This window comes from Centruroides sculpturatus, unplaced genomic scaffold, assembly GCF_000671375.1.
Source record: "Centruroides sculpturatus isolate CEXI.00-Female unplaced genomic scaffold, Cexi_2.0 scaffold1323, whole genome shotgun sequence".
NCBI lineage: Eukaryota > Metazoa > Arthropoda > Arachnida > Scorpiones > Buthidae > Centruroides > Centruroides sculpturatus.
In genome coordinates this window covers 10,309-24,261 of record NW_019385493.1, presented here as the reverse complement: position 1 = coordinate 24,261, position 13,953 = coordinate 10,309, and the positions used below count along the sequence as shown (strand labels likewise).

Sequence of the window (13,953 nt, the reverse complement as noted above, 5' to 3'; positions counted from 1 at the left end):
AATATAAGGCATTTTTTACATTATTAATGCACACAAATAGCTGTGGAATAAAATAAAGTTTTTTTAAAATTATTCTAAAGTTAATGGCTTTTTTTTTATTTTGGATTTCCTAAAAATGGGCATTGTTAATTAAGCCAAAAATATTCCTGATTTTGCGAAATGTTTACTCTAAATATTGAAAACAAAGAGTTATTTGTCTCTGTTTTATTTAGTTGTGAACATTATTAGAAAAAACAAGTATAATTAATGTCATTTGTAAATTGAGTGGTGTTCTGCACTATATAAGAAGCACGGAACTGTTCTAGAATTATATTGACTGTAAACTTTGCTCTTTAAATTGTATGAGAAACATTAAGCAACTTTCTTGACTACTTCACATCAATTCTGAATATAATTTCATTATTAAATAGAATAAATATTTTCCTCCTTTGGCATTTGTTTCTATATTTTTATTCATTTTGTTTTCTTTAAAAAAAATGCTTATCTTTCATTAAAATGTTTTTGAATATTATATACTCTTAATCTGTATTTATTAATCTATACAGAGTAATTACAAAATCTACCTATATGATTTTAGCTATTGTTGTATATATGCCTACAGATGTAAATAAATAAATGAATGATATTTTGCCAAAATTATTTCAGTCTGTTGACTCTTTAATTCAAACAATTCCCATAATATCACATACACACAAAAAAGTAAATGCTACACTAATCAAGGAATTTTTATTAAAGATAAAATGCTATTTGAGACTATTCATCTTAGCTTCAGATTGTCTTATTGAATGTTCATTCTGTTATTTGAATGTTATTTACATTGTACATTGAATGTTATTTTGATATTAATCATTTCATTTTTTACTGCAACAAATAAATCTTGTAAATTATTGAGATTAAAAGTTTAAATATAATTTAACAATTTTGACAAAATTAAATAAAAAATTTATTGATATTACATTGAATTTACATAGACTACATATTATGTACTTATAAAATAACAGTTGGAATTACAATTATTTGTTGTTTATGTTCTGAATAAGATTTAGAGTAACAGCTTTAACTTACAAAATTACATTTAAAAATTAAAATTAAATAATAGTTAACAGAATAAGTTCTTTAGGAGAAAAATTATTTATCTTCTCTGTAATTAGATCAAGAAATTACATTGCTTTTGTTCTTAAAAGTTTTTGGAATGGGCACTTTTTGAAAACTAATTAAAAGAAAGAAATAATAGCATAGAACATGTATAAAATAGAAAAATTTAAATCTAAATTTTTAAAACATTCATATCAATAGAATATTCCATTTTCTCTTTGTTCTTATTTTAAGCTATAAAATGATTTTATAGCTTAAAATATCACAATTGGAATCATTTCAATTGATTTATTGAAATATAAGTGAAATAGTGTCAATTAACTTTAAATGGTGTCAATTTTAATATTATTTGAAATACTCTCAGCTGATACCACTTAATATGAATTGTTTTGAATGAATATTTCAAACTGTAAAATAACAAATTAGCATTTTGCGTCAATTGATGATCGAATGGTATCCGTTACTGTTAAGTGAAACAAATAATGCAGCTTTGACAGCAGATGAAGTTTAAAGAATGCGGACATTTTTGACCCAATTCTTTAAACTTTAATACTGTTAAAGGTGTATTGTTTAATTTAGCAAAGTAACTACAATGGTTAGTTCATCTGTATTAAATAAAATGAACTGGTATGAACATTCACATTGTCATAAACTGAAANAGATGATGTTTAAAGAATGCGGACATTTTTGACCCAATTCTTTAAACTTTAATACTGTTAAAGGTGTATTGTTTAATTTAGCAAAGTAACTACAATGGTTAGTTCATCTTTATTAAATAAAATGAACTGGTATGAACATTCACATTGTCATAAACTGAAATATCTTTTAATATAAATTATTTTAAATGGATATCAGTTATCAATATTTCAAATAAAATGTCTTATAATTTGAAATATCATCAATTGAAATCATTTAAGATCTATCTTATCCAGCATCTAAAATAATTAAAAAATTATTTAAATTATATATAATAATTCATCATAGCTTTACATGTTTAATTATATTCTTATCTCTGAAAGTGAAAGATAACTTTAGATAGAACTATCTACAAGATATCAAATGATAGAAGGTTGGACAACTCATTTAATCCTTCTAAAACTTATAATATTTAAAATTGAATGATCCCAATAGATATTCATATATTAAATGACTTTAATACTCTATTGACAAATCATTCATATCATATTTCTTTTATGTATTTTTGAATTATTTGAATGTATCAAATGATATATCTACCAGGAGAAGCTTTGCAGCTTAAATAGCTTAAATATTATCCATATTTCAAAAAAAGAAGAGAAAATACTCATCTACAGTACAAAGATATAGAAAAATTGTAGTTTTTTCTTATTAATTTGAAAATGCAACATTTAATTCAAGTCTTTATTAATAAATTAATTTGTGATAAATATTTTTCTCATTATCTGAAATTTAATACTAATGAATATTCTCTTTGATTATCAATAAACTTTTATTATGTAGAAAGGCTGAATGATTTCATTAAATTAAATATTATATAATCTTTTAATGGTCTTTATCTTTTGAAAGTGTTGGCCTTTGGATTCCCGATTATAATTATCTGTATTAAAAATATATATACATACATTTGATATATATGTATAAAATAATAACAATATATTGTATTTTAAATATGTTAGTTTTAAACATCATTTCACCATTTGCTTGATGTTCTTTCTAATTTTGCCCATTCAGTTGAAAATATCAAAGTCCAAATCCTAAATTATATTGTCTAATAAAGCTCACATTTCAGAAGGAAACAAATTATGCTGAATCAATATAAGATGACATTTATCAAAAGAAATAACATAAATTAGGTTTCTGGAAAATTAATTAAATTTTCTGACTACTTTACAAAAAGTTAATTTATTATATAAACAATACTAAATAATTTATTAAATGCATTTCAGAATAAACATAGTTAATTTGTTTATATATACAGTAATATTCTATGATTAATTTGTCAGTGGGTTATAGCTTTAAAAATTTTTTATTAGGGCTGAATTTAATTTTTTTGTTTGTACCAATAAATGGCATAGGTTTTTCAATTTTATTTTAATTGTTGATGAATATAAGGCATTTTTTACATTATTAATGCACACAAATAGCTGTGGAATAAAATAAAGTTTTTTTAAAATTATTCTAAAGTTAATGGCTTTTTTTTTATTTTGGATTTCCTAAAAATGGGCATTGTTAATTAAGCCAAAAATATTCCTGATTTTGCGAAATGTTTACTCTAAATATTGAAAACAAAGAGTTATTTGTCTCTGTTTTATTTAGTTGTGAACATTATTAGAAAAAACAAGTATAATTAATGTCATTTGTAAATTGAGTGGTGTTCTGCACTATATAAGAAGCACGGAACTGTTCTAGAATTATATTGACTGTAAACTTTGCTCTTTAAATTGTATGAGAAACATTAAGCAACTTTCTTGACTACTTCACATCAATTCTGAATATAATTTCATTATTNTTGTAAAATTGAAAAATATAAGAAAGATCTTAAAAAAATTTATAAACAGAGTTAAAAAAGTAAACAAGCAAGCAACAGCAACGTGATTGAATAGCAGAGAGGATCAAATTTAGGAACATACAAAAAAAAATTAACAAGTTGTCTGAGGAATTCTGACATTTAGCCAAGCTACTGTTTAAAAGTGTACAAAATATTTAGATAGAAGGAAAAAAAATCTATATAAAAAAATGCAACGTCTGGGAGAAAAGTTCAATAATTAATTAAAAGTATTAAGAAATGTTAAAATATCTCAATTTTAAATAAATTAATTTTAAAGTTTTAGACTCGCTTTTCATTAATAAAAATAANAAAAAAATGCAACGTCTGGGAGAAAAGTTCAATAATTAATTAAAAGTATTAAGAAATGTTAAAATATCTCAATTTTAAATAAATTAATTTTAAAGTTTTAGACTCGCTTTTCATTAATAAAAATAAATTTATATTTTTGCAAAAATAAAATCAGGATATGGTAAAAAGGTAAGCCTTGGTTTTATGAAGTTCTTTGTTTATATATATATGTGTTCAATAAAAAAAATTAATTTATTAGATTTTAAATGTGAATTTATTTTAATAGCTGGACAAGATTATATTGGCATTGGCAAAAATTTGGATTTTGCACCTGGCATAACAATGCAAACATTTAGGGTAATTATTTTAGATGATCTTGGACAGCCGATATTAGAAGGATCCGAAACATTTGAACTTGTGTTGAGAATGCCAATGAATGCTATTTTAGGAGATCCTCATACTGCAACGGTCGTTATAAATGATTCATTAAGTGACTGTAAGATTTTTAGCTATTTTTAAAACATTATATTTTAACATCTGTAAAAGATATTTAATTTTTATGTTTGAATGTGTTTTTATTTTAGTACCTAGAATGCAGTTCAAATTTCCCACGTACGTGGGTTTCGAAAATGACAAGAAAGTTGTAACTGTTATTACTCGTCGCGGAGATGTGAGTCACATGTCTGCCGTTCGTTGCTATACGCGTCAAGACAGTGCCGAAGTCAGTTTAGATTTTGTGGAACGACCCGATACAAATGATTCTTTTGTAATCTTTGTGCCAGGTAAGGATAAAAATTAATTGCTAAAATTTACTGTATATCTAATTACTATCACTTAATACAAAACAGACAATTAAGTGATTTGATTCAAATTTCAAATTTTTTCACTTGAACAAGCATCTTACTTGAAAATAAAGAAAATTTATGTGACTTGAATTTTTCAAATATATCACATATATTGAAAAGTATTGTAAAAATAATTCTTTATAGCTGTAATCTTCAGTTTTTAAATTTTAGACAACAACTATATTGTGATTATCTTAACTTTCTCATACCAGGTATAGTTCTTTGCGATGGATAAGATGAATTTAGTTTACCTTTTTTTTTATGTTTACCTTTTGTATAAAATTATTAGTTTTGTAGAAAAGCAATAAATGAATACATGTACTTTATTTAGAATATATTTATTGTAAGTTTTCTACCATCAGATTGCAGTAAAATATCAAATTATTTTTCTTCTTAAAAGGGGAGACAGAAAAACAGTGTGTTGTGGAGCTAGTTGATGATCGAATTCACGAATTGGACGAAGAATTTCGGTTGGTTTTAGGTACTCCCATCAGCGAAACCGCTGGAGGAGGTCTTCTTGGAAGTCCAAATGTGACTAAAATTACAATTAAAGATGATGGAGATAGTGAGTAAATAAAACTCAGTTTTGAAATAAATTATACAAAATATTTTTAATTTAGTGTTTCTAATAATATACCGTATCTTTAGAACCTGTGATAAAATTTAATAAAACACGAATTAGTATTAAAGAACCACAGAAGTCTGATGACGTAGCAATTGTTCACATACCTGTTGTTCGACTTGGAGATTTATCCAAAACATCAATAGTTCGTGTTCATACAAAAGATGGTTCTGCAAAATCTGGCTTTGATTATCTTCCTCTTTCAAAAGGTATCAAATTATTGTTATATGCTTGAATTAATTTATTTTATAACTTGTTTATTTTTAAAATTTTAATTTTAGAATTGCATTTTGGTCCAAATGTTAGTGAGATAATGGTTGATGTTGAGGTTTTGTTTGATGGAGAAAAAGAACATAGAGAGGCTTTTACTGTTCACCTTCGACCAGACAAAAATATGATCGCTGAAATTAAGGTTAGTCTTCTTACTTTAGTTATTGGAAATATTCAATTTTCAATCTTCTTAATGTAATATATTGTCAGATTAACTACACAATCAGCAATTGTTCTTAATTTATTAAGTATTAGTGAAAAAATATGTAAAAAGTTAGTTATCTTAAGAGATGCCAAACATGCAAATATTGAAAGTTTTAAAAACATACAAAAATTTGTGCTTGTAATTTCAATTTTACATATGCAAAGCACTACCTTAAAAGAATCTTTTGAAAATATTCAGAACAATACCAAGAAATGCATGAAAAATTTATTTATATAGCATTTGTTAGCATGATTTTGTAAGATAGTTTCAATCTGAACTGAGATAACCTAATATCCCTTTTATAATTTCATCTATGCTATGGTGACAATGTCATGAATCAAGAAAAGTTGTTCAAAGACTGATTACAGAATGACTAAGAATCAGAACATCTTGAAAATATCAATATTTGTCATTGATAACAATATAGTACAGGGAGAAGTAGGCAGTCACAGATCTCTCTTTCTTTTTCTCTCAATCTTGCTTATATTATAAGCATAATAGTTTCTACACTACACTATCCGGAACTTGTAACCGGTGTGTGACGTGTATATATTGTATACTGCTGTTGACGTTGTTGTATATATGCGTCATGTACCAGTTACAGATTCCAGATAGTGTAGTGTAGATTTCACTCTGGTGCTGAGGTTAGAATAGTTTCTGCATTATAGTTTCTAGAAGATCTTCTTAAAAGAAGGAATCTTACTTTAAATGACCAATGATTTGTATTCTTCTCATTCCTTTATAAAGGACAGCTTGTTTGATTTGCTACAGACCATATCCCTGGCTGTTTGATAGTGAACTATTATTGAATTAACTTTCTTGCTTTCGCTCGTGGAGAATAAATCAAAAGGAATAACTTCACATTATCTACAATATTAAATTATTCCTTTTCAGTGAACTCCTATATTTTCCATTTAATGGATGAATTGTGATATAGTCTTTAATTCAATTCAATTTTCTATGATTTCAGATATAATGAAAACACAGTTATAATTTACCATTTCTTTAGCATTAGGAAGATTCTTGTGGAGGAGGAGCAATTATAGTATGGCAAAGTAGAATCCTTAACTAGGCAGGTACAACAGATGTACAGGCACAGGGCTCAGGAAAAAAGGAGTCTTGAAAATGTTACAATGGGTATCAAAAAATGATCAGTATTATGTTTTCATTTTCAAATTTTAAATTTTGCCATCTTGGGACTGATTCCATAACATTCTTTATTATATTTAAAAATTAACCAACCATTTCCATCATATTTGTTTTTTCCCCTCAAAAAGAGAGGGGATAAAAATAAAGTCTTGTACAGGACACATGAAAAGCTGGCTACAGCACTGGATAGGGTTACCATAGTTTTGGAATGGTAATCCCAGACATTTACCTTAATTATGGATAAAAATCCAAGACACTTGTGACTAGAAAAAAATAATATGAAATTTAATATTGTGAAAATATATGATTATATATAATACAGTGTCAAAATGTAATACAGTGTCAAGTTTATAGAAAGAAACACATTTGATCTACACATTAAAGAAAAATAAAAAAAATCAAGCATATTATGTGAATGATGAAAATGATTGTTATTATTTTAGATCTGTTACATTATATTTTTCACTAGATAATACTTTCCTTAGAAACTATTTATTAGATTTTTTATGGTCATAAAAGTCATTACAAGAATATTTAAAATTTACTTTCACATTTCATAGATATTTTACTACTAGTGCTTGTAATTGACACAACTCTAGTGAAAGAATATTGTTCACAATGGAAACATTTTTCTAATGCTGGTAAACACATATCAAACTTGACTAATAATGTATATCACACCACTATAGAACAAGAGTAACATTGCCAAACTGAAAAAATTTATTATAGATTGAACTTTTCTAAACTTGTGCTAAACTGTTTAAAAATCATTTTACAAATACAGTCGACCCCCCTATAACACTGTTGATCTAGTGATTAACTAATGAACACTAATGATCATATCATCTGAGAGATGATATGATCATTAGTGTTTAGATTAAAATCCCATTGAGAATATCTTGAATACTTTGAAAAGATGCACATCCAGGATTGGCCCGAGAGTTTTTGGTGCCACAGCCAGCATCAGTTAAAAGGTACCTAGAGTCAGAGGCATAGCTAGGGTGGGGCAAGTAGGCACATGCCCCAGGCACCTTTCAAAGGGGGGCATGCAAAATCACCAATTATTAAATTTAAAAATCAAAATAAACCAATTCATATCAAACAATCTCATCTGCGACTCACGCACTTCGCGAATGAGTGAGAGGGAATGAGTGGTGCGCGCAGGTGGTGCACTAACTTGTTCAAATTCGACACTTCTCGCGCAGTTGTTTATTTTGTTTACATGTGATTTGTGATTCTGATTTAAATACTCCTGAGTGAGTGAGCATTATTGAAGCTACTTGATTTGTTATCTAATTGTTGAGCTTTGTTTTTTTTCTCTCTCTTTTTCTCTTCTTTTCACCATTTTCACTTCATAAATTTCACTTCCAGCCTTTGTTCTGTTGACTTCACCTTAATTGGTTGACCCAATGGTTCGATGGGTCACTAGAGAATAGGGGGTGATACCGGATTGGTCAAAGGGGACTGGCGCGAGAGGAAAGGGGAAAAATCATCATTCAAGGAGAATGGCTGGGAAGGAGAAGACAGAGATGTCAAGGAATACGGAAAGAAGACCCACTACCCATAGTGAGGGGGCAAGGGGGTCTATTATGCCCCGGGTACCACTCGCAAAGGGGCACCAAATGTTCTCCAAGACAAACAAGATTTGTTTCTGGAGAGGGAGGGGTGCCAATATTGTGTTGTGCCCCGGGCGCCAGTTATGTTCGCTACTCCATTGCCTAGAGTGACCTTTAACTGATGCTGTCTGTGATGTCACTAAATGTTTGCACCCTAGGTGACTGCCTAACACACATCACATATAACTCAGGCTGACCCTGTGCTTATCAATTTCACAACTGTCATTTGTCTAGATTTTAGGCAGATGTGAATATTCTAATCTGTCTGTGCCACCAATTTTGCAGACATTTGTCTGTTTTTTCTTTAATTTTAGTTAATTTTTTTGGTATTGTATGTGTATACATTCACAATAACATTCAAATTCAAGTGCAAATGGTTGATTTTACTATGAATGTTAGTTGTTTTCATTTAATATCAGCTTTTTTTTTATTGATTGCATCTCTTTTTCTGCGTAGTAGATTAGATGGTCTGCAATATATATATTGTATACTGCTGTTGACGTTGTTGTATATACACGTCATGTACCAGTTACAGATTCCAGATAGTGTAGTGTAGATTTCACTCTGGTGCTGAGGTTAGAATAGTTTCTGCATTATAGTTTCTAGAAGATCTTCTTAAAAGAAGGAATCTTACTTTAAATGACCAATGATTTGTATTCTTCTCATTCCTTTATAAAGGACAGCTTGTTTGATTTGCTACAGACCATATCCCTGGCTGTTTGATAGTGAACTATTATTGAATTAACTTTCTTGCTTTAGCTCGTGGAGAATAAATCAAAAGGAATAACTTCACATTATCTACANCACTTAGATTTTACAAATATGTGTGCCGGGCTGTGAACGGCTCACGTATTTGTAAAATCTAAGTGACTCGTACAACATGGAATTCATATAACACAGAATTATCTAGTGTTAATCAACATTCTTTGTTCTTTTATCATTTATTACAATATTCCATTCAACATGTAAAAGTCTGGTATGCACATTTTTAAAATTTTATCTTGTTTCAAAAACAGAATGTTGTAAATTGTTATAGAATAAATGACAGCTTTGTTCTTTCTAAATTGTAAAATTCAGTTATATCCTGAAGAAGGTCGATCGAGAAGACAGAAAACGTTAGAATAATAAATGTTCGCTGAATGATAAATGGTCGTGTATTGTTGTTAAGGCTGGTGCAATTACCGAAGGGGCTCAGTCAGTTTTAGACCTGGTTTTCACTCGTTCTGAAATGTGTCCCCAGTTGGATTGCAAATGATACGGTCTGCCTACCTGTAGGCTCAATAACATTTGTAATTTTCAGTCAGCTCTAAGAATACAGCTGTTACTTACTTTGATACACTTGGACTTATTATTTTTTCATTTAAATTGTATAATTAAATGCGAGAGTATAAATATACATTCATATTTATTGTTGTCAGATTTTTCTAATTCATAAATTTCCATTTTTCTAAACAATGTACCAGTAATTTTTTTCTATTGTTGATGAAAGCACTTTTTTTCATTACTTACTTTTCATGTGATTTCATATCAGTTTAATACTGATATGATCTGGAAGATCTACTGTGAAACTAATGAAGCTTAAGCCTCAGGGCCCATAATCCTGGAGATGCCCTGAAGCAACTTTCTTTTTAATGAGTGAATTTTTCAACAAAATCGATAGAGTTTTTTAAAAATGTTTCTTATTTAAAAAAAAAGGCTATTTTAATGATAGAATCTTAAGCCAATGGATTAATGTATTTAATATTGAGCTTAGAATATGCTCTAATAACAATTTTGTATGTAATGTCAGACTGGCAACAAATTTAGGCCCAGGAATTTATACCAAATACCAACAATCCCTTATATGCATATTTCCAGCTAAATGACAGATGGTTAAGGTGTCAGTCTACCACTTTAGGGAATTTCATTGCACCAATATGGCTTCTACCAAGGTAGTCTATGGTCTAAATAGTGATAAATTATTTTCAAATTAGAAGATATAAAATGTACATTATGGCAGGCCAAAAGTCAGTTCACATGGATCATTTTAAAATTTCAAGTAACAGATTGCATTTGTTGTGAGCTACACATCTGTTTGCTTGGGCCATACCATTGCAGCTTATATCCTGAATTAGAATAAGAATTTTTTAAAATTTAATACAATAGAGAGATAGATAACATTTATATTTTGTTTACCATTAAGATTGAAGCTTATTCACAAATAATGTGATACTCTATTCGGATATAATCACACAAGGAGTAAAGCCATTCACTGCTTTAGAAGTTTTTTATTGACGTCAGTGCCGTTAATGTAATATACCTAGCACAATGTTTAGTATATAAGTTAAAGGAAGTTTTAGAACAAAGGTAAGAATTCACTGCTTACGCAGATTGATGAGTGGCTTTAATTTAGTACCTCTAATGATCTAACATGAATTTGCAAGCTGTCATTGTGATTCAGTCAGGGACGATCTCCTAGTTAATAAATAATTATATATATTTTATTTTTATTGTGCAATGAAATGTAAGTTATATGAATGATGCAAATAGCAACTACTGTGTTGAGGTGTACTGCTGATTCATATAAATAGCTTCTCACTTAAAAATAGTTATAAAATGAATAAACCATATATTTGATTTATTAATTTTAAAAATATTTTAAAAGATTTATGGATCCCTAGAATTTCAGTTGCAGAACCCAATTTGGAAATTCTGGGCCAGTCTACTACTGTTTATATGCAAGACCAGCTTATGGGTAAATCAATAAGATGATTACTTTAAGTGCAAAAATGAGGATTGCAAAATAAGTACCTAGTCAAAAATGTTCAAAAGAAGAAAAATAAATAATTAAATAATAATAATCAAATACAGTTAAGTCTCCTACACGTACAGTATTTTAAAGTTATTAATTAAAAGTTCATTTAAGGGTACCTATGCCAGAAGTCCTCTCTATTAGTAACCTTTCTGGAAGTAGATGCAGCAAAAATTATTTTACCTCAGATGCAAGTTACCATTGAGTTGATACTGTTCATATGGCCTTAAAATACCCTTATAATTGGTCAAATTTCAAAAGTTTCTTGAGGACTTGCAGCACCCTCAGCTGTATGGGTTCACTGAACTATTCTTAGTCCACATTTTGGCAGCTGTATCCTCAAATCTTTCATTGTGCACTGCTTAATAGTTCTGTAAGTTAGCTCAACCCAATCTGGACCATAAAAAGACATCCAAATTTGGACAAACTGGGTCAAGAGAGGGAGAGAGAGTAAAAATTTCAAGAAAAATGAGGACATAATTTATGGACAACCATATCTGAATCTAAATTTCTTCATTTCCATATTAATTCAACAGATAACTTAATTCTGTATAATGACATCAGCATAACTCACAAATGTTAAAATTAGAGGGAGGTTATAATGAAATTGAGAATTGAAAATAATGATAATGAAATAATATACATTTTCTAAAAAGTAAAGTGTTTGTTAGTCTGAGAAATCAACATTGTGACTTAATTAAGGATCAGAAATGAAGATGTAAGAAACTTTGTCTGCTTGTAGAATGTAAGGAGTTAGAACATTTGAATTAGATCAAATTTCTCAATTTTTATAATTCTAGTAGACTCGGATCTAAACATTAAGCTCCTGTTTTTATACAATAATATATCTGAAGTTGGGTTGGAAGACTCAAAACTTTTATAGAAGTTTATAAAGGCACATTAATAGAAGTTTGTTCTCTGATAAAGTGATAAAGCAAGATTTAAATGGCTAAGGTGGTTAAGGCATCATCCTATCACTCTGGAAGACTTTGGATTGAATCCAAGCAAGCAACACCAGGAATTTTTTATAGGTATTAATTTCCAGGTATGCTTATACCTTGTCATACTCAATGTGGGCCTAGCCAAATCCAAAAGTATGGGAAAAAGAACTTTTAATGCTTTCAGGGCAGAAAAAGCCAAGAAAAAATTAAAAAAAAAAAGCAGGATTTTAAAAATATTTAAATTTTTATTGACAATTTTTTAAATTATTCATTGTGTATTATGCAAGTTCATAATGCCCTTTTTCATTTAGTATCTAGGAGCACATTCTCCTTTCTGGCCTCCTGTTGTTACATGTTATAAATACAGTATTAATGTAAACACATACATGACACCTACACCAGCATATCTCAAAATTACTCATTTTTACTAATGTTTCATCTGTACATAACAAACATTTTCAGGTATATATAATGCAGAACAAACGACAAATTAAAATCGGACAATATGCTGATGTAGGTGTCTTGTATGTGTTTAAATTAATATATACCAGCTTTGGAAAGTTATTGACTACATTATTAATTAATGTTTCAAGCTCTTGCTTTTTTGACTCAGTTTGATTTAATGTTCATAAATAAAGTATCAGCCTAAAAAATGGTTATCAACTAAACTCATATTATCTTTGTGTTTGGTTAGCACAATGTTGCTGTTGAGAACATATCATACAGGAACACTTTAAGAGGAAAAAGGTTGCTTTATTGGCTTGGACGGATATGCATTTCGGGCTTAATGCCTCGGGCTTCATTGCAACCAAACTGGCTGCGAGATCTCACCCGACAGCATCAAAATACTTAAAAGGGAAAAAAACATTTTTAAAAGGAAATTCTACAAACATATTGAAATTATTAAAACTAAAGAAACACACAGAATGAACTTAAATACTGGAACTGTCATAAATGACATCTGGCAGCCTTTCCTAAGATGCAAAGCCCATTAAGTTATCCTACCATCCTCCCACCTTAACCCCCACTGTGCAACTCCCACCAACCACTGTATATGTTACAAGGATTACTCACTTCTTTGTAACATCTCCCATTAGGCCTGTTCTCTACACATCTCTTCTGTATTATGTCACATCCTACAGGTATTTCGTTATTTTTTCATAAATTACACCTTTTTAATATATACTTTTTTAGTTTTGTGCATACCACTTTTTAATTTAACACACATTATACTATCCTCAGGTGCCTGTATATTGATCCGATAGCACTATTTGCTCATTCCTCCCCCCTTGTTTAAATATGTGTATATATATCTTATGTGTAATACCAGCTTAATGGTCACTATCTCAGGTAATTGTATTTTATCATATAAATCACTGTACGCGTATACTAATTTTTTAAATGAATTCTGTAAATTTTGATACCTGTAACCAATTTGATAATTATGTAATAATAATAGGACTGAAGAGGGGCATTAAGCCCGAAATGCATATCCGTCCAAGTCAATAAAGCAACCCTTTTTCCTCTTAAAGTGTTCCTGTATGATACGTTCTCAACAGCAACATTGTGCTAACCAAACACATATAATAGAGAACAACAAGCAA

At 29.0% G+C, this 13,953-nt stretch overlaps 1 protein-coding gene across 1 annotated transcript in view; it reads left to right on the top strand.

The window, feature by feature from the left end:
* The window catches only part of LOC111639493 (extracellular matrix protein 3-like), a 47,646-nt gene that overhangs the window by 23,426 nt on the left and 10,267 nt on the right, over nt 1-13,953 (top strand). Inside the window, exons 7-12 of the mRNA XM_023385383.1 lie at nt 4,197-4,406; nt 4,495-4,692; nt 5,156-5,320; nt 5,404-5,586; nt 5,659-5,789; nt 12,661-12,715. Coding sequence (XP_023241151.1) covers nt 4,197-4,406; nt 4,495-4,692; nt 5,156-5,320; nt 5,404-5,586; nt 5,659-5,789; nt 12,661-12,715 — 942 coding nt within the window. The remainder of the gene's footprint in view (nt 1-4,196; nt 4,407-4,494; nt 4,693-5,155; nt 5,321-5,403; nt 5,587-5,658; nt 5,790-12,660; nt 12,716-13,953) is intronic.